This window comes from Culex quinquefasciatus, chromosome 3 (genome assembly GCF_015732765.1).
Source record: "Culex quinquefasciatus strain JHB chromosome 3, VPISU_Cqui_1.0_pri_paternal, whole genome shotgun sequence".
NCBI lineage: Eukaryota > Metazoa > Arthropoda > Insecta > Diptera > Culicidae > Culex > Culex quinquefasciatus.
The window spans coordinates 46,813,330-46,838,842 of NC_051863.1; the positions used below are offsets into that span (position 1 = coordinate 46,813,330).

The window sequence follows — 25,513 nt, forward strand, 5'->3', positions numbered from 1 at the left end:
TTTGGAACATGTAATTTTATGGGAAATTTAATATACTTTTCAAATCTACATTGACCCAGAAGGGTAATTTTTTCATTTTGATATATAGACATAAGGGGTTTGCTTATAAACATCACGAGTTATCGCGATTTTACGGAAAAAAGTTTTGAAAAAGTTACTTTTTGCGTTTCTTTTTGTTTCGTCGTCCGTGTCTGTCGCGGGTGACCATGAACGGCCATCATCGACCAACTTTTTAAAACTTTTTTTTCGTAAAATCGCGATAACTCGTGATGTTTATAAGCAAACCTCTTATGTCTATACATCAAATTTTTTGTAATTGTCTGCTCTACAACTTTGTACAACATTGTTACACTCTAAAAAATAATCCTGCAAAGTTAGCAAAAATACGAAATTTTAAAATGAAAAATTTTGTTCTTAATGAAAAAATGACCCTTCTGGGTCAATGAAGATTCGAAAAGTACATTAAATTTCCCATAAAACAACATGTTCCAAAATTTTTTACAGTCGAGTAATGGAAAATGGGAGAAATTTTAAAACTTTTTTGTGTTTTTTTTCGATGAAAAATAAGTTTTTTTTGGAATTTGAGTACGCCATCAAATCGGGCGTCTAATTTTACATATAAGTCCCTTTGACACCAAATTTCTATCTTATCACCGTTTCAGGCTGCAAATTGTTGAAAAATACCTCTTTTTTCACATGTTCAAAAATTTAAGGGGTCGTAACGCCCCTCCGTCACGAGATATCAAAAAACGGACCTCGGATTCGTGATCAGGGACAAAAGTTACCCCTTAGGACAAAGTTTCACGCAAATCGAAGAGGGGTCGGGGCAACTGCTGTGTGAGTTGGCGGATAATTACCTATAAAACAATAGAAGTAGTTTTTTTCGTAGACCAAAGGTTGCTCAAAATGACCTCCTGAACATGGGAAAAATAAAAAAAAGGGCAGTAGAGGGTTAACCGACTTTAACTGAAATTTGATCAATCGGCTTGATGATTTAATGAAACCGTTTTTTCAATAATTTGTTGCTTATTAAATTTTGAACGATTTGATATAATTGAAAAAATAAATAAATAAAATCTACAAGCAAAATTAACTGAAAATTGCTTTTAATTTGCAAAAAGTTGTCGAGATGGAATGGAATATTCAAAATAATAATGATTGAATTGAACCGTAATGAGTTTTACATTGAAGAACCATAGTAAATTTTTAATAGGGCGTGACCTTGGATGTCAATAATTCACACTCAATGTAAACTGTTAATAGAGCAAAAAAATACGATCCAAGGTCATGTTCTTTTCAAAAGTTACTACAAATATATTGATTTTGATTCAATCAATTTAATTGTTTATTGCTGAAGGCTTATTAGTAGTTTTCCCTTAATTATAATCATAATTATAACCGAATTGCAACACATTTTTATATGTTATTCGTATCGGTTTAATGTCTTGAAAAACTCTTCTTAGTAGATGCCACTCCCCTATATAGGATTCGCACCGAAATTGAGAGCAGAAAATCACCCCCTTTTTGTGCGGTTATTGTGTTGTGCTGATGGGTGAAAAATAAAAAAAGCTTTCGAAGAACTCGCTCGCACACCCCAAAAGCTATTGATTGTTTCGGATCGGCCGGTGATGTGGCGCGCAAATCGACGATTGTTGAAGCTGGCAGCACTTCTTCGTAACTTGCACAGTGGACACAGAGTAGAAAATTTGGTGGTCAAAATATATCTGAAAAGGCAGGTTTGATTTATCAAAAATTTAAAAAGTTATTAAATCAAAAGAATTGTTTTAAAATATCTCTGTTTAAGCTAAGTCTACAAGCAGATCTCGTTCAATGCTCAAAACAGTTGAAAAAAGCAACCTCGCTCTAGGAGGCTTTTTACGTAAGCTGCCTCCCCTCGCGGTCAAAATTGGCACGGAACGTCGATTGAAGGTCCATCAGTCAGCAGCATCGGTTGGTGGTTAAACGCCACTAGAAAGAGCACTGTTTTTTTTTCACTTCTCCACGAGGGCACTTCTGCCTGCGTGGCTTTTAATGAAGATTGGCGTCATTTCGGTGGCTTTTGGCTTCTGCGGGTTTGCCCTCGTTGAACCAACCCGACCGACCACCCCTGATGGCTTGGCCCCCAGATGGTGGGCGCAAAGTTCAGGTCTGAGGTCGCACCACTGCTGCTGTTGTGGTCTGTGACGTAGGTGCGTGTTTTCTGTGGGGGTGGTCTTTTGATGTTTTGGGTTCGCGGAGTTGATGGGTTTATCGATTGGTTTGGGTGACAAAAGAGAGACGTTTTTTGCTTAAGATGATACAATAGCAATTATTTTTCAACATTTTCAATGTTATTCATTGGCATCGATCTATATCGATCGGTGCATGTTCAGGGAGCCCAAATCTATCATACCTTGACGATACATCGTCGAGTCGTGAAATTGTTATTTGGGATTTAGATTTAAGAATTTCGTTTTGTTGAAGCTTTCAATAATCCAAAATTAATTTCAATTGCATACCTCTAAGTATCCTCGATTATGCAAGAAGACAGAAAAAGAGACCATCAGAAAACATCTCAACATTTAGCACCATTTTACCCACATTTGAACATGCACACAGGCACATCATTTCTTCACTCAACCCCTTTTTGGACGAGCTACTTTTAGTGTTTTATTTTTTATTGCTCTTCGCGCCGACTGCCTTCAAATTTGCACTACACGACTTCAGCTCAAGAAGACTCCCCAAGAAACAAACTTTTCTTCTTCTTTGATGCTGACTTCAAACTGTCGATGCTGACTACGGTTGGAACATTGGAAAATAGGTTCATTTTTTCCTTCCCATCGATTCCACCACCCACCACCCATTCATCACCCGTCACCGTCGTCATCGTTCAGCATCAAACATCGTAATTACCATCGTCTCGACAATAATCAACTTTTGAGGGGGGGCGGACGGAGGTCTGGCCTTAACTGGCCGCCAGATTAGATGATGGTCAGCATAATTTGTTGGTGTAGATTTGATTTCTATTTCTTTTTTTTTTCGTTTTTCATCGTGACTTTGCTGTGATTGTCGAATCAAAAAATGAAAACAATGCTGCCACAACGAAGCAACAAAAAAAATGCCATAAACCGCCGCCGCCGCAACTACCGGCCGTGGGAAATGTTACCTCAGGTTATGGATTTCCTGCGGAGAACACAGCCCAACTAATCCGTCCCGACATGCAACAGTTGAAAAGTTTAAAGCTTTTCGGGGGAGCTATTTTTAGCAGCTGAGTGAAAAGCAGATGATTTATTAATTAGGCTGCGGCAGAGGAAATTATGGTGGCGCTACAATTATGATGCAATCGCAAGATATGGGTCTTGAAAAATGAGAAAAATGAAGACGGCATGGACTTTTTCAGCATAAAACAAGGGGTAATTTTATAATATTTTGCTTCAAACTTTTTATATTTCAAACCCAATTCTGGATAACCATAAGAAAGTACAGAACAATATTTTTTTTATTGTTGAGCACTTTCAGAATTTCCAGAATGAGCAAAAAATCTATGAATGTTTGAATTAATACTGATTTCGAAATATTGGTCGCAAATATTGTTGAACTAAATTTAATGATGTAAAATCGAATTTACAACCAAAAAGTACTCTAGTGAAATTATGATAAAGTGCACCGTTTTCAATTTAAAGCCATTTTCAGGCATTTTTTTTTTGAAAATATTCGCAGATATTCAGTTTTTTTAAATTTGTGATAAATATTTTTGAAAGCTAAGAAAATTTTCTGTATATTTTGATTTTTTAAACTTTGTTGATACGACCTTTGGTTGCTGTGATATTGCCATGCAAAGATATTTTTGAAAAAGTTACTTTTTGCGTTTCTCTTTGTTTCGTCGTCCGTGTCTGTCGCGGGTGACCATGAACGGCCATGATCGATGACGACCAACTTTTTCAAAACTTTTTTTTCGTAAAATCGCGATAACTCGTGATGTTGATAAGCAAACCCCTTTTGTTTATATATCAAAATTTTTGTAATTGTCTGCTCTACAACTTTGTAGAACATTGTAACACTCTAAAAAATAACCCTGCAAAGTTAGAAAAAACACGAAATTTTAAAATGAAAAATTTTGTTCTAAATGAAAAATGACCCTTCTGGGTCAATGTAGATTCGGAAAGTACATTAAATTTTCTATAAAATGACATGTTCCAAAAAATTTTACAGTCGAGTAACGGAAAATGGGAGAGTTTTTAAAACTTTTTTAGTGTTTTTTTTCGATGAAAAATACGTTTTTTTGAAATTCTGAGTATGCCATCAAATTTCGCGTCTAATTTTACATAAAAGTTCCTTTGACACCAAATTTCTATCTCATCACCGTTTCAGGCTGCAAATTATTGAAAAACACCTCTTTTTTCGCATGTTCGAAAAAAGGACCTCAGATTCGTGATCAGGGACAAAAGTTACCCCTTAGGACAAAGTTTCACGCAAACCGAAGAGGGGTCGGGGCAACTGCTGTGTGAGTTGGCGGAGAATTACACTGTATTAAAAATTTTCACAAAACTACGCATTTTCTAAAAAAATACTCAAAATTTCAATGTTTCAAATTTTTTTACATCCGAAATGTTTGAAAAATTCCGATCATTTGTTATCCAACTGAAATTATGAGTATTTTTTTTCGAAAATACGTAGTTTTGTAAAAAATTTTAATTTTTCAAAAAAGGTTGGTAAAATGTATTTAAAAATTCCGATCATCAGTTACCCTTATTGTGAAATACTGAAATATTGAGTATTTTTTTTCGAAGATGTGAAGTTTTGTGAAAACTTTAAGTATTTTCAAAAAATGTTGTTATTATATTTCAAATTTATGAAAATGTTTGGATCATTTGATACCCATATTATAAAAAAAACTAAAGCTTTGAGTATCTTTTCTAAAATTCGGAGTTTTGTGCAAATGTTCAGTATTTTCAAAAAATGTTGTTATTACATTCGAAAGGTATGAAAAAATTCCAGTCATTTGTAATGCAAAAAACTGAAATTTTGAGTGTTTTTATTTCAAAAATACGTAGTTTTGTGAAAATTTTCAGTATCTTCAAAAAAAAAAAATAACATTCGGAATGTATGACAAAGTCACGATCATTTGATACCCATATTGCAATAACAAATATTTTGAGGTTTTTTTAGATAAAAAAAATTGCACTTTCAAAATACAGGAAAGATACGTATTTTTGTAAAAAAAATCATGTACCTATAATTACAATGGATGGCTGCCATAATCCCGAATCCAAAACAAAATATTTATTTGATGTTTGCATGATTCTCAAACGATTATAGCCAATGTCCCAACCAAGTTTGATTGATCAAATCTCCAAAAAGACGTTGGACATATTTGCTAAGTTTATGTCGTTAAATTATAAAAAATTATAAAAGAAAACATTAGGCTTTATTTAAATAAAGATAGATCGGCTTAAATTAAAATGTTAAATATCATTGGATTAATTAAAAAAAAAAATATAATAAAAAATATTTAATTTCCTTTGATATTTTGTAGACAAATTTACAATGTAAAAAGTGAAAATTTTAAAAAATTGCAACGATTTGAATACAATTTCACGATTTTTACATCAATCCACATAATATAAAATAATTTAAACACAGTTTTGAAATAATTCCGCTGTCAGAATCGGCTTATAATTGGAACTGAATTAAAATAAGCGTAGTTATCGCAATTTTTCGAATTTTTGATTTTTCTTATGTTGAATTCCTCTATTCTTTAAGGTTTTTATTTATTTGGATAAAACAAAGTCTATACGTTAAAAACAGTTTTTAATTGGAGTTTTTAACACTAGAAGTAGAATTTCCAAAATATCTTGTACCAAAGTTATTGTTTTTTATAAAGAAACGAAAATATTGTAAAACAAATTCAAAAATCTTGTTTGGAAGCCGAATCAAATTTGGAATCGAAAAAGAGCAATTGGGCGTTTCAAGTTTGGCCGTCGCAATTTTTTTTTTCGGTTTATGTTTGGCATGAATAATTGAGAGGCCATTATTAAATACGCTAAATATCAATGGAATTTGACGCAATAACCTGAAAACAATGTATAAAAGTAAATTAATTACATTTTTAAAATTTTTGTTGTACAACACCATATTTTTTTTGCGTAATACCGTTGGCTTATAGTCCATAAAATTCCTTAACTTATGAACGAAGACAGTAGGGGTGTTGGTGTTTTTTTGCAAAAAGGGAGGGTGTTGAGATTGCTGCCAAGAGATATTGGGTTTAAAAATAATCGTATTTCTAGCAGTAATTTGCAAAAGCTATGAGAAAAGTCAAACCGATCTCGGATGTTTATGGAACGTTTTAAAGTGCTTCAAAATACCATTCGAATGCAACTAAGAGAGATGGAATTGCTCAAAATTTACAAAAATTCGAACAATTTTAAGATTTTCAATAATTTTTGGACCTCAAACTTCAACGCTTGTTTTATCCCACTTCCTTTTGTCGTAGAGGGATATCATATTTGGCATGAGTTCATCTTATGTATAGAAAAACTAACGCTTAAATTTTCATCCAAATCGGAGCACCTCGATACGACCTTTAGCACAAACCGAATCAGAATCTAGAAAAACTGATAATTGACTTATTTTTTAACACGAAAAACTGTGTTGATCATTTATTCAGCTTTTCCTTTTTCATTTGACAAACAAGTCAACTGTCCCTTGCCCTTGTATACACATTTGACTGGACTCCAAACAAGACGATCATCTAGTCACACTTTTACCCCACCTTTAATTGATTTTTAATTACGCACCAGCGTTGGCATATCAGCCGATTTGCATCACCTCTTCTGCTGCTCACAATAGACAATTTGTCTCTAATTAGTGCAGACCAGGGCTGTAAACAATCTCCAGACGTCTCTATGACACTTTTAATGTGTTTCTTTCTTTTTTTTCTGACCGTCTCATCTTCGGTTGACACAATCACGGCGTTGCCATCATTTTTGAGCTTGTAATGGAGATATCTCGAGAGAGAGAGGGGGGAGGCTCTTGGTTAGTGAACCGAGGATCCCACTGAATTATGACACCTATATCAATTAATGACGGGATGACATCGGTGGTTATATTTCATAAGTTATTCGTAAAGGAAGCAATACCTAAACGAAACGTTTCACGATGAGATGCTTTTTAGTGAACAATGTAGGGGAAAGTGTTTCAAAATAGTCTTCTAATATTAATTCGTTATGACTTAAATAATGTGTGCAGGAATTCAAGGCAGGCAAATATATTTTCAAAAAATTTCTGAAATAATTTTTGAGAAAGTTTCATAACTTTCAAAAAAGCCCACCATACCCTTACGACGAACAAAAATGCAAATTACCATTTTTTTCACGCTCATCTTCCCGTGTTCAGCCTTAGTGCTAAAAAAACCCTCCTCAACTTTAAAGAAACTCCCACGAAACGGAAGAAAGTTTCTTCTTTTGCTGATGCCATCAGCGAGCCAGCCAAACAGCAGCAGCTATGCATTAAAGATGTTCGCATAATTTCTGGCTTTTCACGTGGGATGATGATTCGCGAAGAGGCGGAGGAGGAGCGGTTTTTTAAAAGTCTACCGAAAGTGAAATGAAAGCGCACGGTAAAGTTCGAAAACATCAGGGTTTGGGAGTACAACAGCAGCAGCCAGAAGAAATAGCTATCGCGATCAGCTGATCTGCACCGGGGCGCTCTTTTGGATGGTGGAATTTGAGTTTAGGGATGAGGTTCCGGTTCCATCGGTAGTCATAATAATTATGGAGATGGTTTATTTATAAAATCATAAGCTGGTCAGAAGAGACACAACATTTCAGGATTTTTTGGAACGAAATATATCAAATCAAATTATATTTAATTTATTAATCAATGAATCAATTAATAAGTACGGTGATAATTATGGTTCATGTTCCCAACAAGAAAGTCACGAAATATTCTAGCAGAGCTGGTTGTGCTAGAATCCTGCTAGAACGATGGAAAATTTATGCTAGAATGCTGTAAGAATATCCAACTCTAATAGAATTCTGCTAGAACCTCGAGACTGGGTAAAGGTACAAGTGGTTATGTTACGCATGACCAATGAATTCTATTCTATGAAATTTTATTCATTTTATTACAAAATTGCCTGTTTTTTGTCTCTGAGTTGAAATGGCTAGTTTCATGTCCAGTAAAAAAAGTCCCCCTAGTAGAACCTTTTTTGAGGGCACGGGCCACTCCAGAGTTTGGCCACAACTGTCGAAATGCCATTTTATTTCCAGAATCAAAAACCATGAAATTTAAAAACGATATTGCCACGCACTTGGTATTCAAAGGTTTATTTTTCATTTGAATATTACATCCGGATCTTTTTCATTTTTTTCATTGAAATGGAGTGAGGAAGGCACCAACTACATAGATAAATTATCTTAAGCCGCTGAAAAAAAGTTGCATTACCATCAAGGTGTCTAAGTTGGGCCATCCATAAACTACGTCGTTTTGTCTTTCAACCAATTAAATATGGTATTATTTTTCAAAAAAGTGTTCCACACACGGAGGAAAAAGAGTTCCCAAAATCCTGAACAAGCGTACATGAAAATAGGAACCACGAACAAAGTTTTCAAATTTCATGGTAGGGGAAATATACCCATTTAAATCACTCTAAGCCGTTTGACCAATTCTCATCACTTTTGCCGTTTTCCAATATTAAATCAACATTTTCAGTTGTATCATAAATGGAGAGTTGCTTGCTCACTGTTATTTAATCTATTCATTACTTTGGAACAGTCAAAAACACTGTATGTAATTCATGATCAAAGTTCTGATAGGCCGATAATAGAAATAGGCTGAGAAAGGGTATAGTTCCCCTACGTTTTTCAAAATCGTACCATGGGATTTGAACACTTTCCCGAGCATGGGTAAATAACAAGGGAAATGCGTAATAATACCTTTCTCTGGTATCAATACCAAATTTTGGTATTCCTGGACCCTTAAAAATTTGTCTTAAGGATTATGCAAGAGCAAAATGTGGTATCATACCAATTTAAGGTATTGTTTTGATATTGCAAAATTGCAGAATTTGTCAATGGTCGAACACCACATTTTGGTATTATTTTGGTATTAAAGTGTTTTACCAAATTCCTCTGAAACTATGGAAAATTTTGACCAATTTTGACAAAATAATTAATTTTGCGCTAAAATGATGTCTCAAAGCGAATGCTTTCATTGAAAACCGGAAATTTCAAACTTGATTTTAAACATTTTTGATATACCCCCTACAGAAATGACTTGACATTGTGGAAAAATTTCTAAGTCAGGATGCCACATTTTGGTATTATTTGGGTATTGAAAGGTTTCATCAATTTTCTCTGAAACAATGGTTTTTTTTTTAATTTTTGACGAGATAATTAATTTTGCGCTAAAATGACTTGAAACCCAAAAATGTTAAAGCTGATTTAAATTTTTTTTGTGATATACCCACTAATATTTTTTTCAAAAACGTTGAAATTTTTCTAAGTTGGGATAACCAAATACTTTGAAAAACGAGTCAATCAACAGATTTTTGAATTTTGGTGAATTTCAATCCAGTTTCATTTTAATAATACTTATTTTTCAATCTTGTTATTTTTCAGAAGCTTCAAGAACTTCAAGTACAGCCGTTCATCAATGACAAATGCATTCGGTGTGGTGAAGAATATCACTAAAAACAACATGGAATCATCAGGTGAGTAGATTTGGTTGTTGCATAAGGATCATTTACGTTTTTTTCACTAACTGCAACTGCTGCACTAAAAATGGTTAGAAAATAGCAAATTTTGGTATTACTTGTGCAAATACCAGCGACCAACATGTGCTCTTGGTTGCCCAGTAATAGATGGTAAAAAACCATGAAATCAAACCAATATCATCTTTGTGGAAGACCTCAGGAATACCAAAATATGATTTTCCAAGGGCGCGGGAATACCTAAAATTAAAACCATGACAATACCAAGTTTTGGTATTCAAGCAATGTTCAAAAATCCAGAAGACCTCAACTTGGTATTGAAATGATTTTATTTTGTGGTATTATTTTACCTTTGGAATAACATGGTATGGTATTGTTGTGCCCTTCCAAATACAAGCTTTTGGTATGATTTCATGGTATTTTACCATCTATTACTGGGCAACCAAGGGCACATTTTGGTCCCTGTTATTTGCCCAAGTAATACCAAAATTTGGTATTCCCATGTTATTTACCCCTGCTCGGGTTGTTCGAGGTTCCCATTTTCATGAACGCTTGTTCACGATTTTGGGAACTCTTTTTTCTCCGTGCACTGTTGCAAAATTATCTGAATTAATGTGGCTATTTGAACACATAGAGATAAAATTAAATACTATTTAAATTGAAATGTATATCACTTAAATGTAGCCCAAAAAAATTAATTGAAAGTTGAAATCTTCCCCTTCAATGTTATTCCAAAGTATCAAGGGTGAGGGACAAAAACATTATATCAAGGAGGCATTACACTATGACAAACAAACAACCAACTTGATCAGACACAAGTCAAAAACGCTTCGCAAACAAACATTTTGTTTACATTGTACTACAACAAACATGATTGGCAAACTTTTTGGGGGACTATGGACTTATAAACATTTTGACAATGATATTTTATTATTTTTATAAAAAAGTTATTTTAATCATATTACGATAATTTTGTGACTTTCTGTCAGTTTAACTGGTATGAAAATTATTAAAATTCAAAGTTGTTTTTAAAGATCCAATAAACAAAATTTTAATTTTTCGCTTCCAGTTATTTAGTAGTTTGTAGTTTGATATTTTTACCAAAAACCATATTGGTTCTAAAATGTTTCATGAGCAAGAAAAAGAATTACAGGGCAAGTAAAAATTTACAATGAAAAAGTTTGGACTACTTTTTGTATGACAGTAAACTCATTTGTCAAACTCACAAACTGTTTGTAAACAAACTTTTTCATAAACAGTATCAAACTAACTGTCAAATGTCAAAATCGTGTGTGTTTTGTCTAGTTTGTTTGTTTGTTAGTCATAGTCTAATACCTCCTTTAAATTTTGGATTTATAAAAACATAAACATACAAATACATGTGTGTGTGTGTGTGCAACCAACCAAACGGGACCACGCGGTCGCTTCTTACAAATTGAGTTGTTTCCATGTATTTTTAGATCTACATTCTATACATGCAAATAACTCGCATAGGCATTTGGAAGGTGTTAGCTCTGCCGAGCTTCGGTGACCCATTTCTACGCTGGCTAGCCGAGCGCGATGTACTTCAGCTTTCTCGACAAGCCCCGCCCTGAAGAACGTTTGGACCAATCGGATTCAAACGTTATTTAGAACTTCCGAACCCTTGTCAAATGGACAAGGACCCAGCGCGTATATAGTTGATAGTAACAGTATTCCTAATTCCAATCATAGCTCACCAAGTCGCGATGGCCTAGTGGTTAGCATTTTTGCTTACCAATCCAAAGGACGGGGGTTTGAACCCCGACTCGAGCGACTTTGATTTTTCGTTCATGTTCAGAGTTTCAAGATTTATATTTCCTATACTTTCTCGTTGGGAGCAGATGGGAATCGAACCCAGGACCATTCGCTTACAAAGCGAACACCGTGACCAGTCAGCCACGGCCGCTCCCTATAAAAACATAAACATAAAAATACATATACTTTTTGTGAACAAAAAGTATCAACATCTAACGAATTTATATTAAAAATTTCCAACTCTCCTTCAACAATTTCCAGAACAACTTCAACCTCCAAGATAATGCATAAACACATCTGAAATAATGGAAGTTTTACTCCATAAATTTTTATCAAACCTAAGCTTAAGATAAAAAAAGCCATTTCCAGAAAATTACTCATAAAAAATGCACCAAAAATAAAAATTTAATATAGAAAAATTTATTATAAGAATATCTAGAAAAAGTTTAAAAAAATACAGTTAAAAAATAGTGTTGTTATTTTGAAAGAAATATCATGGAGAAAACATTCAATTTTGCAAAGTAATGTTATAAATATTCATAGTTAATGAGTTAGTCGGCATTTTTGATTAAATAATTGATTTAATGATGCAATTTTAAAAGTACTGCTGCTGACATACTAAAAAGATTGAATTATTTGAAATCAAGAATGCTAGAAAATACTGAGTTATTAAAGAAAAAAAATGTTTTTCAGGTTTAAACATCAATTTGTACACAATTCCAAATTCTTTTTGATTAAGTTAAAGCATACCTCAAACAAATTTGGGACATAATGTTCAACATTTTGTAACATTAGGTATCATTTAATGCTTTATAATATATTTTTTCGATAAAATTTAATAACGAAGACACATTTTTTGATAGATTTGGATTTTTTTTTAGAAATTGAAAAAACGGATAAAATTCTTAATAGTTTGTTGAATTTTTGTTTGTTCAAATTTTACATTAGTCCTCATACAAAGAACAATTCTCATGTAGAGCGTCCAATTTCCCGTCCCGGGAAAAAAATTCCCGGGAATCCCCGGGATTTCCCGAAAAAAAATATTTCCCGTTTCCCGGGAAATTTCTAAATTTCCCGGGAATTCCCGAAATTCTAGCGGAAGTATACATTTTCTTAACTTTTTGGTACATTTTTGAAACTTCAAAATAAATAATGAAAGCACAAAATTTTATGTTATCAAATTTAATTTTCTGTTCTTATTGAACTTATCAGTTCGTCTGAAAATTTCATGTCAAACTTTATTTCAGATGATATTAATTTCTGAAGCATTCACAACTTGGAATAGATTTTGTTTATTTGTTGGGCAACAATAATTGCGATATTATGAAATGAAAATAAACAATTAAAATGTGTTATATCATTTGAAAATAAGGTACCTCTTCCCCCCAAGATCAAAATTTATTTTGTTTACGTTTTGTTTATCATGACCAAATTGGAAGAAAATTAAATTGGTATGTCTCTAAGAGGATTTTTTCAGGAAAAATTAGGTTAATTTGTTTAAAAGTGTTTGAGAAATTACAGTTGAAAGTTGATAATTTACAGAGCACTAGAACTACCAAGGGCGTAATATTTAATAAAAAAAACTACTTCGTATTCCCAAAAAATGCAAACATATTTCAAATAGTTTTGAGTTGTGATTACATAAAAATTGTATTTCAAGTGAATAGCCGATTTTAAAAGTAAATTCAATACTTATCGATTTATTCATGAGATTAAACCAGTTAGTTTTGTTCTGGATAAATTATTTGGCTGCTTTCTGACGTAAAATATCGCTTTAAAATAACAACAAAATCACAGGTAGACGTCAGACCAAGGTTAGTAAGCAATAAGAAAGCAACTCAATTTTAAAAATCATTTAGCATCACTAAACTGAAGCTTGAGCAAATAAATCACTTCATTGATATGTGTTTTATTTTTGAAATTTGTTTTTTTTGTGCGTTTTTAAAGGTGTTGAATCTATTTTTTAGTCAATGTGTTCATTGCATATTATTAAATATTTGAAAATGATTTTTTTTTAATCTTAATTTCATCATAACAGTGGTGTAATACAGAAATGTATGTTTCACAATACTTTTTAGTAACCATTAATTCACCATAAGTTTTCTCTAAAATTATTCTTCAAAATATCTCACTCTCCCTACAAAAGGGTTTTCAAAGCAAATTGTTTGAAGATCTCCCACCTAATCTCCGTTACATATTCATATTGGAGTACTTTTACCACCCGTTTTCCGGTCCATAATTACCACCCCAAAACGAAAGCGAAAGGGCAAACCAAAAACAAACTAGATGATTTCAGTTTGATTAATCACCCCTCTTTCGCGGTGTTAATTAGCACTTCAATAAAACGCTCTAAAAAGCCAAAAGCATGTGACGTGATGGGAAACTGAAAGTGTTCACCTACTTCCTCGATGGCGTGTTGCGTGCCTCCGTCCGCCCGATCTCCGATCTCAGCTCCGCCGTACGTGATCAACCCCCTCCGGGTATACTGTCTAGCACTGATTTTCACCAACTATTTGTTTCACCAGCCTCCCGCACTTACGCACGATCTTCCGTTCAGGGTCACTGCACCCCTGAACAACACACACACACTACCTAGTCCTGTAGCTGTTCGTTCCACCTAGTTGAACACTTTAGAATGCACAGATTCGATTCTTCTTCGGAAGGGGTCAGTCTCGCGTGACCAGTCTCCTCTACCGTTGACACGGTTCTTCTTGGGGTAGGTTGTACCAGAGGCACAAGTACCAAACGATTGCACGACCGATCCGCGGAACGTTCAGCACGAGAATGAGCTGCCCAGCGTTCGCCGAGATCTTGCGGATCTTCGGTACACTTCAAGAACACACGATCACGAAAAGTGGGAAAATCCCAAGGAAATCCGCGAAAATCACCTCGCGAAAGCACTGCAGAAGGTTGGAAGAGAGTCCTGTTCTGTCCGGTGTTCAAGATCCGATCCTCGTCAGATCCGACCTCCTCCGGCTTTGGTGAGGCTTGCAAAGAGACTGAGACGGGTCTCATTACCGCGCGTTAGTTTTATATTTCTTAGCACTTCTTCGGTCGGTCGTCCCCTGTGCACATCATCTCTTCGCTCACTTGCGTCTTGTGTTGTTGTCTTGCCCAGCGCGGGATTCCCGCAAACAGACGTCGAAGTTGTTGTTGTTGTTGCCGCGATCGCGCGTCGTCGTTGGCCCCTTCGATGCCGTTTTGTTCTGTGCGCCAGTTCTCTCCGGTTTTGCGCTACTCGCTCTCAGCTTTGCGCGAATCTTGCTCTCTCTCTCGTTTTAGTGCAAATTGTGCGCGATTGTTATGCTGAGTAGAGCAGCGAGAGCGCGCGCCCGCGTAGGAAAGTTTGGGCACTTTCGAGTTGACTTTCAAGTTGTTTTTGTTTGTTGAAGGATATTGGAAGCTTTTGACGGTGACCCATTTGCATATGCATACGCGATCAATATGGGAAGGGGTTGCGATTGGAACTTGACAGTGAAATTATGGAAATGCAAATACTGAATGATGTGGAGAAGTGAATGAACTTTAATCCTGCTGGACTTTTCTGTTGACCACAAATATGTTAGAGTCTTGATTTGATTATCCGAGGTCATCTCTAAAATTTCACTTTGAATTTTCGAATCAAGAAAGTCTTGTAGTCCTGAATATCAACCTTTTTCATTCCATTCTCCTTTAGGCTTATCTGAAAGAACTTCATTCCCATACAAATCCTGAAATTATTTACATTACAACAAGAGAAAATAAACTATAAAAAAGCTTAACCAATTTGACAGATTCTATCATAATCTACAGATAAGTTTATTTCTTCTTCGTATTATTATAGCACATTTTATGGAAACCTTCCGGAGCCCCATGGAACCATGTACGGATTTCATGTACGGTGTTTCATTCAAATTAAAAAAACACAAAATTCAAAACATAAAAAATGCAAAATCCTGAAGAACTGCTCAGCTCGAAGCTCGTCTTTTAATCTAAAGGTGGCAAAAAAAACAAATTTCAAGCCTAATTTTTGAAATTTAGCTTCGCTTGGGGACGGTGCTTTTAGCGGATTGCAAACTAGATTTCACCATGTAATGAGATGATTGTCTAAGGCCAAGATGCCCTGGCCTGATGCGTGATAATTGGGAAAAGAACGAGTTTCACCTAAACCAGATTCACACCAACATGACATTGCCGGCCGCTCCCATCTCCATGTTCAGCGCGCCACGGACAAAGAAAGCGGTTTGGAAGACGGGAAGTTTCGATACTCTACTTTTTTAAGGGGATAAGGTTAAATCTTCACTTTATTCCCAAGTAAGTTTCGATTAGAGTTGGACCGTTTTTGAGAAGGTATGAAGTTTTGAGGATACGCCTCTTAGTAAGCTTGGTATAATGTGTATGTTGCTATGCAGTTGTTTGTTTACTTTCGAAATGAAAACGTCATTTTACCGTAGATTTTGAAATTTTCCAAACCATACGTCAAATTTCTAATTTGATTATTTTTCCATTCAAATTAATTTCAAAAAAATGAACTCAAATTTCTAAGCTAGGTGCAATTTTCTATTCTGTTTTATCCTAAACGCAAGCTAAAGGATGTTGTTGTCGATACAACTCCCGTTCAGTTGATAAACAGCTATGTTGTGACTCTACATAATTTAGCAAAAATAGAACGCATGCAAAACATGAACAAGACTAGAACCAAAGAAGTTATAAAAAATCAACCAAACTTTGTTGCAAAAAGTATCAAAAAGTAAAAAAAAAAATAGTCATGAAAATTTCTTGTGTCTAGATTCTTAGCTTTGTTTGTTTATATTTCTGGAGTTTTTTTTTTGAAAAGGTTCAAAAAATCAAATTTTCAATTTTTGCTTTTTGAGTGTTCACCTTGAGTCAGGGGTATTAAAAATCAAATTTTTTTTTTTACTTTGAACTTTTTTGCAGTTTACAAAACACTTTTTCTATAAAAATCAACATCCTTTGCTAACACTTGCTAACGTACATTCGAGCTTCTCATTACTTTGAAACAGTCAAAAACACTTTATGAATGTTGTTATTTAAGGTAAAAGTGCTGATAGACCGATTATAGAAATGCGATGAGAAAGAATATATTTCCCAATTTATTAGTTCAATTTATAAATCATAAATTTTCAATGTTAGTTGAAAAATTGAAAGTAAGCAAAAGTTTTGCAAACTTAAACATTTTCGCTACCCATAATCCCTACTCATAATACACTGGTATTTTTTTGAAAATTTATCATTTTTATTGTAAAATAAATATGTTTAATTTTCGAAATTCTGTATGAAAACCCATTTTTTTTATCAATTTTACCATTTTATTAGGAGTAGGGATTATGGGTTGCGAAAATGTTTATGTTTGCAAAACTTTTGCTAACTTTCAGTTTATCAACTAACAACTAACGACAAAATATATATTTTCAAAAAACTAAAATGTCCAGCATGAAATGGTCTACTGCTATCTGTTTTTTTTTTAATTTAAAATGTGCAGCAAATGTTTAAGAAAATGTAAATTTAAAACTTTTGGTTAGACCCTTGCTATGATTTGGCATGAAATGCGGATTGATTTAATCTTATTGTTTTATATTTCGAAACAATTGTATATTCTATTTAAGTGAAAAAGCGTTTAAAATTTCGCTTCTTTTGATACCCAAATTGCATAATTTAAAAAATTAAAAAAATCGGTATTTTGTGATTTTTTTTGAATTTTTCAATAAAAATAACTCAATTAATGTGAAAAAAGCAAACCCAATTTCGCTTTATTAAGAAAATTTTAGTTCTTTCGAAAAAATAAGGTAATTTGTGAAATTTTTAGTATTAAAAAAACTCTATTAAAGTATAAAACGTTACTTAATCCACCGGAAGGTGGTTGCTGCCTTCCTCCTAAAAGCCTTGCAACCACACACTACGAAAGCTTTGGCTAACGCTTACTTAGTAAAGACACTATACATCTGAGTGCTGCCATCTAGGTATGATAAATTTAATGAACCATTTGAAAGCCCTGCAGTGTTTGTGTGCGTGCACTGAGCGTAAAGTTCCGACAGCTATCCGCCGGAGCTTTCAAATTATGTAAATAATGACCCTTTTTAGTATCAACCAAAACAGTTTTTCGAACATATCTTTTAAAGTACTGCACCAAGCCGGATGAAATTTAAAAAAGACTTAAAGAACCTGAAGGCAAATCCAAAAACATAGATCCGGACAAAATCGGTCGAGCCAGTTCCGAGAAAAGTGAGTGAGAAAAAAAATTCTACGTCCATCCACACGCACAGACATTTGCTCAGAATTTGATTCTGAGTCGATATGTATACGTAAAGGTATATCTGGGAGGCTTATTTAAAAAGTTCAATTTTTGAGTGATTTTATAGCCTTGCCTCAGTGAGGTGAGGAAGGCAAAAAGCGTACCAAAATTCACTTCGTTTGCATACTAAATATCACCCCTCTTCGATTTGCGTGAAACTTTGTCCTAAGGAGTAACTTTTGTCCCTGATCACGAATCCGAGTTCCGTTTTTTTGATATCTCATGACGGAGGAGCGGTACGACCCCTTCAATTTATGAACATGCGAAAAAAGAGGTGTTTTTCAATAATTTGCATACTGAAACGGTGATGATATAGAAATTTGGTTTCAAAGGAACTTTTATGTAAAATTAGATGCCGGATTTGATGGCGTACTCAGAATTCCCAAAAAACGTATTTTTCATCGAAAAAAAACACAAAAAAGTTTTAAAAATTCTCCCATTTTCCGTTACTCGACTGTAAAAAAATTTTGAACATGTCATTTTATGGGAAATTTAATGTACTTTTCGAATCTTAATGGACCCAGAAGGGTCATTTTTTTTATTTAGAACAAAATTTCGTGTTTTTCTAACTTTGCTGGGGTATATTTAAGAGTGTAACAATGTTCTACAAAGTTGTACAGCAGACAATTACAAAAAAATTAATATGTAAATATAAGGGATTTTGCTTTCAAACGTCACGAGTTATTGCGATTTTACAAAAAAAAAAAAATTGAAAATGTTGGTCGTCGTTGATCGTGGCCGTTCATGGTCACCCGTGACAGACACGGACGACGAAACAAAGAGAAACGCAAAATTAACTTTTTCAAAACTTTTTTTTCGTAAAATCGCGATAAATCGTGATGTTTTTAAGCAAATCCCTTATGTCTACATATTTAAATTTTTGTAATTGTCTGCTGTACAACTTTGTAGAACATTGTTACACTCTAAAAAATAACCCTGCAAAGTTAGAAAAAACACGAAATTTAAAATTAAAAATTTTGTTCTAAATGAAAAAATTACCCTTCTGGGTCAGTGCAGATTCGAAAAGTACATTAAATTTCCCATAAAATGACATGTTCCAAAACATTTTACAGTCTAGTAACGGAAAATGGGAGAATTTTTAATACTTTTTTAGTGTTTTTTTTTCGATGAAAAATACGTTTTTTCGGAATTCTGAGTAAGCCATCAAATCCGGCGTCTAATTTTACATAAAAGTCCCTTTGACACCAAATTTCTATCTCATCACCATTTCAGGCTGCAAATTATTGAAAACACCTCTTTCTTCGCATGTTCAAAAATGGAAGAGGTCGTACCGCCCCTCCGTCACGAGATATCAAAAAACGGAACTCGGATTCGTGATCAGGGACAAAAAATACCCCTAAGGACAAAGTTTCACGCAAATCGAAGACACTTTGTTTGATACCCGTATTGCAAATCATTAAAATTTGAGTAGCTTCGAAAAAATATTTCATGAACAATTTTGGGTACATATTTTACTTTAAAACTTACTGAATTTAAAAAAAAATATGTTCCTAGAGCATTGAAAATTCAACATAATATGGTAGGATTAATCGATTTTAAAAAGAGTTTAAAAATGAGTTATCGCCCTTTATAGGCGATTTGATTATCGAAATAACGATAACGATAGATTATCGTTATCGTTCCGACGACAATGATAGAACTATCGTTATCGTTATCGAGCCTCGATAATTTTATCGTTAAAAAACTTGATAAAGGTATAATTCACATTCTTCTCATACATTCTTCTAAATTTCTTGCATTGTTGGACTTAACATTACATTAATGTGAATGTTAAAACGACCCAACAATATTTTAAATTAATGTTTCATGATTAAAATAAAAAAGAATATTTTGGTGGCTCCCGTAGTTGAATCATTCTAAAGAACAATCAAACAGGATTAAAAGGATGAGACTTTTTTCTATCCAAATCACGAGCAAAAAATTCTATTTGTTGACACAATAACTCTACTCGGATACGCACGCAATTTCTTCATCTCACACGATATTTTCTAATTTATCAAAAACACCCCGCAAACTCATGTTTCCCATGTCGACCTAGGTGATTGCCCCATAAGCTTTGCATTTATTCTCCGTGGCATCGATGCCGACGAACGTTAAGACCTTCGCGATCGCGTTCTGCCAGGGGTCTGTTTCGCACATCTCTCTTTCTCTTTCTCTCGCTGAACACCGCGTTGTTGAACACAATCTTCTTCTCCAACTCTACGGCATGGCTGGTCCAAGAACTGCAGTGCGGTGCAGAATGTTGACTGCATTGTTTGCTTCTTCGAGACTTGGTGTTGATGATGGTGGGGGATTTGGACGAGGTTGTGTTTGGCTGTAGTGACCGTGTTCTCACCAACAAACAGCACCACTATTGAGCAGATCACTTGTTCTGCGTTCAGCTCTCTACGGCATGCAGCGCTCGGAGCAGGCTTCCGAGATGTGCAAGATCGCTTCTTCCATTCGTTGGCCAAATCGGTACCGTTCTGTTGTAATTAGGCCGGTATGCATTGCCACTACCTTGTGCGTGCGTGTGAAAGTGTACGCGTGTGCAGTGTACGTTGGTGTCGGTGGAAATTGGCTTCAAAATTACACAAAATTTGGCCGACCTACGTGTGGATCAAACCGACCAACAGCAGAATAATTGAGCGAAATTATTCGAGAACCTTCAAAATATCAATTTTGAGCGCAGAAAAATATCAAACGTATAGAGGGCTAATCGAAAGCCCGGAGACTATTCTTACTCCACTCTCCCTATATGTTTCATTCACGTGGTGATGGTTTGGGGGTCATTGCTGGCTAATTACTACCCTTTGTAAAGTACCACATGGTGTCGCTAGGTTCTCTTAATTATTTTTGGAGTTTATTCTACAACATCCAAACATTTTTTTTTGTCCTTTTGGTTTTCATGCTGTTCCGACCTACCTTATCTTGGTTTTTGCTAAAATCGACGAAAATTGCCATTTTTCGGACCCCCCCTAACACGATGTAGGTCACCCTAATGGCCAAACAAAAAAATACGGGTCTAATTATTTCGGGCAGGGAACCCCCAGAAAAATGTTGAGCCCGATCCGAGCACTTTTGTTTTTTTCCATGCTGTTTATGTAAGGAAAAAAAAGTGCAATTTATGTACACAGAAAAAAATAATGTAAATTTGGAAGCTGTAATTTTGGAAGGTTGAATATTACCTCTTTTATGATATAATTTTACCTCAATTAAGACTGAAAATGTGACATTACACCAGAAAAGTGGTAAAATTATACATTTTCAGAGGTAAAATTACACCTTTTTTCTGACATAAAAGATGTACCCCTTCCCAGATGTAATATTACCATGATTTTTTTTTCTGTGTAGTTTCAAAAATTCGTTTTCATGTTTTTTATATATATTATAAGACAAAAAAATTGAGGATACTTTGTAAGTTTCAGTTTTCAAGCAAATTGTGAAACATGAATAGTGAAATTTATCCTTCTTATATCTTCTCTAAATCATTTTACAAAATGACAATTTACGAAAAAGGTTAGGTAATATGGACATTAACCTTGAAATAATGGTCTAATGCATAACAGTTAAACAGATTTCTTCATTGATTTTTCCCCCAATTCAATCCACCGTACCTTAGTAGCGGAGATTGCTCAGCGGCTGGTGAGAAAAAATAAAGCACCGTTTTTTTGCACAATTTTGCTAATGCATTTGGGAGCCGCACTGCAAAAGGTCATCCACGTGCAAAAACAAACACTTTCGTGCCGAAATACCTCTCGAAAGTGGTCATTTGAGGTATGATTTTTTCAGTGGTATAAATAGGGGGGATTCTCATATGTTTGGAAGGGTTCTATTTCCACCCAGTTTCGGCTATTTTTCTCTTTTCATTGCTTTAAATTTTTCAAAACGAGCGCTGATGAAGAGTTTTTTTTCTCATCAGCCAACATAATTACAGTGAAACCTTCCGAAAGGAACCACCCCTTCGTGTGATGTCGAACGGAATTTCAAGCCACGAGTTGTTGCACCAAGTGGGGCTTTACCAAATCTCGAATCTAGCCCAAGCCAGTTCTGCGCACGTTATCAGCCATTTTATGCGTGTTTTGATTGCGCTCAAACCCAGGGCGGCCCAAGCAATCTCGTAGACAAACGGTGTACCGTAGAACGAAGGCAAATGGAGGAGGTAGATTGCACTCTATGGTACTGACGACGATCGAGGAGACGCAGCGGAGAGTGAAATAAATAAACAAAACGTAAAGCGCTCTGCATCAAAGCAAAACATCGAATCGTGCAAGGTAAGACGGGGCAGAGCTTTCGTCATGGCGATAATTGCTTGGGAAGAAGAACAAGAGGTGTAAGAATACGATGATAATTACTTGGTAACTAGACTTGAGCTTCGTGGGTGGGGCATGAAAATCTTTATTAGAAAAAAATCACGAAAAAAATCATTAAAAATTGATTAAAGAAAACATAGTTTATACTCATTACAATAGTTCATGACTCACAATCAATGACAATTTTGGACATTTAGATTTATTTCTGTTCCTAACCCAACCGTCTAACGCTAAACTTTTTTTGAGTATTTAATTTTTTTGTGATTAGATCAAGAAACATTTATATATTTGTTTGCCTGCTTCACCGAGGACAGGCCCGAAAATGAACATTTTAATTCGCTCAATGTCCCGTATGCATTTTTCATCGCTTTTGAGTTTTTGGTGGAGTCTTCGCTAGGAGACGGGGATTTTAACGGATTGCAGACTAGATTTAGCCATGTGATGTGATAATTGTCTAAGCCCAGGTTGCCGAAAAATTGATAATTGGGAAAAGAACCAACTCCACCTGAACCAGATTTCTAAAAACCATGACAGCCGTCCATTGCCGGCCGCTCCCATCTCCACCGGATACCAGGGACAAGAAAAGGGATTTGGAAGACGGGAAGTGTTGATGCTCCACTTGTTTAAGGGATCAAGGGCAAATCACCACGGTGTCCCCAAGGAAGTTTCGTTTGGAGTTGGACGGTTTTTGGGAAGGTGAATAGGGGGATGGCGCCGCTATTTTTAGACCACGTTTTCCACTTTTCTCATCAAAACTTACTACTTTATCGACTTCATTTAGCTGGGCGAGATTCGCTATTAAAAGCTCAAAAATTGCGACAGATGGCGCAAAGCATCGAAGAATGACGTTTCAAATTTTCGCTGTTTGGTTCGTTCGGTTACATAGGAATGCAAACTAAAAATTGAATTTACAGCTCTTAGAACTACTTTTGAGAAAAAAAATCAAGTAGTACGAGTGTAAACTTCTTGCCCTCTATAAATTAACGCAATAAAAAAAATAAAAATAAAATTGAAAAAATAATATTGTTTAAAATGACAGAGCATCAAAAGTTAACAAAGTATCAGCTCGAATTTTTGCTCTAAAATTGTTTTGAACGCTGGAATTCAACAAAACAGAATTCGCATACATAACCTCAAAGGGCGGAAACTTCAATCGACATTCTTCGCTCTGTTTTGCTACTCAACACTAGATGTCGCATGTCGTTTAGCTTATGAATGCCAATTGCCGTTCAAGAGCCAAACGACATGCGACACCTAGTGTTGAGTAGCAGAACAGAGCGAAGAATGTCGATTGAAATGTCCGCCCTTTGAGGTTATGTATGCGAATTCTGATTTGTTAAATTCCAGCGTTCAAAACAACTTTTGAGCAAAAATTCAAGCTGATACTTTGTTAGTGCTCATTGCCCTATAAAAAACATATTTTAGACTTAAAAACATCAATTTTCTTGTTTAAAACCTTTGCATGGCAATATCTCAGCAACATAGGGTCGTATCAACAAAGTTCATAACAGCAAAATATAGAGAATTTTCTCAGCCCTTCAAAAATATTTTTGTCAAAAGTGGGCAAACATGTGCACTAATTTAAAAAAAATTAAAACATCGACTATTTTCAAAAAAGTTACCAAAAATGGCTTTAACTTGAAAACGGTACACTTTATCAAAATTTCACTGAAGTACTTTTTGATTGCAAATTTGATTTTACATCGGAAAATGAAGTTGAAAAATTGTTGCGACCAATATTTCGATTTTTTGAAAAAATCAGTATTGATAAAAAAATCATAACTCGGTCAAAGATTTTTTGCACAACCTGGAAATTCCTGGAAAAATGGCTTTTGATGTTCTCAAAAACATATCAATAAAAAAAAAGAATTAAAATAGTGTTTTTTGGCAAATCAAATTTAAGTAAAAAAAAAGTAAATAAAAAATCACCTAAATTTTTTAAACCATGTATTATTTTTTTCAGTGTAGTCCTTATCCATAACTACAACTTTGCCTTAGACACCAAATCGATTAAAAAATTCCTTCAAAAAATACAAATTTTGGAATTTTCATACATCATTTTTGTATGGACAGCTGTCAAATTTGTATGGAAAATGATATGGACAAACTAATGATGCAAAATGGCTTCTTTGGGCATACCGAAGGCACCAAAAAAGTTTCAGCCGGATTAAAAAATACAAAATAATCGAATGACCGAAATCTCAGAGAAGTGCTCAGAGAATAATAACAATTAAATGTTGGAAAGATTTTAAATATGCCCTAATTGATTTTTAAATTAAAATCCTGTTTATAATGATAATGTTAACAAAACTATTTAATGTTTAACTTCTTGGAAGATTTTTTTATAATCCATCAAATTTTGCTCGTTAATGACCAAGCATAATCACAAAAAATGTGAAAACTAACTACACAAAAAACAAGGTTCTTTTAGATTTGATGATAGGTTGTGCTTCAAATATTTATTGTTTTATCAAAAGAAATTAAAAGTAACTTATTGTTTCAAACATTTATTTAAAAATTGAAATATCAATAAGTTTTGAAATTTTGTTCAGAAATTCATGTTCAACAGAACACTTACTGTATATTCGAGCACATTCTTCACCTCCACTGACACCGTTTAATTTCGCCATCTTGTAGTCTTCATCCAGTGCGGCGTCGTCCGGTGGTCTAGAAAATTAAATCATTTCTATTTATCCATCTTTTTATTTCGTCTGTCACTGCTGACCACAAGACTGTAATTCAAATAATATCGTGCAACACTTACGTAAACACCACATCCAGGATTTCCCCAATCAACCCGTTATGCTGCAACGGGGTTTCCGCCACTTGACAAATCGTTTTCAGCAGACACTCCCGGCCATCACCTCCCCACGATTGGAAGATTCGTTCCAGCAACCGGTACAGGTCCTTCCGGCTATTGTCCACGTAATCCTCGCTCAGGACACGCTCCTTGAAGAAGTTCTCCGCGTGTGGCCAGATGATCCTCGCCGGAATGGCGTAGTTGGCCTGCAGGTTGACGGCCAGGGCAACGCTGCGGACCACTTTGTGGGCCCACCGGACCGGTGTCACCGAACTCAGCACAATTTTGCAAACTCCACCGTTCGGGATCATGGTGAGCCAGCGTTTGTGGCGATGATGAAACGCTTCTTCCACGTCATGTTCGATGTCGTGGAGGCAGGTTTGGTTTTGATCAACCGTGGAAAATTGTTGAACTTGCACGCTCAAAATAATGACCAGGAACCAGGCGAACCGGATGAACATCTCTGGTTGACGGATTGACAATGTTTAAATTATTCTCACCTTGAAAAGGGTTTATATCACTTTCAGTGCATTTAATGTATATGATTCATCAATGGATGATGACCGGCAGTTTTATCAAACTCAAACAAGTAGAATTGTTGTATGAATTAACAATATCACTCAAATTAACTAATTTTCCAT

The 25,513-nt window shown here is 34.8% G+C and overlaps 2 protein-coding genes across 2 annotated transcripts in view; both read right to left on the reverse strand.

Annotated features, from left to right (window-relative positions):
* The window catches only part of LOC6042057 (glucose dehydrogenase [FAD, quinone]), a 103,295-nt gene extending 88,794 nt beyond the window's left edge, over positions 1 to 14,501 (reverse strand). The window contains exon 1 of the mRNA XM_038262731.1: positions 13,869 to 14,501. The gene's annotated coding sequence lies outside the window, so the exon portion shown is untranslated. The remainder of the gene's footprint in view (positions 1 to 13,868) is intronic.
* On the reverse strand, positions 1,992 to 25,365 carry LOC6042055. Its single transcript, XM_038260774.1, has 3 exons — positions 24,837 to 25,365; positions 24,585 to 24,739; positions 1,992 to 2,200 (listed from the first exon to the last, which is right to left on the reverse strand). The coding sequence occupies exons 1-3, from the start codon at positions 25,331 to 25,333 to the stop codon at positions 1,992 to 1,994; spliced, it is 861 nt and encodes a 286-aa protein (XP_038116702.1). The 5' UTR covers positions 25,334 to 25,365.
* Between the last annotated feature and the right edge of the window lie 148 nt (positions 25,366 to 25,513).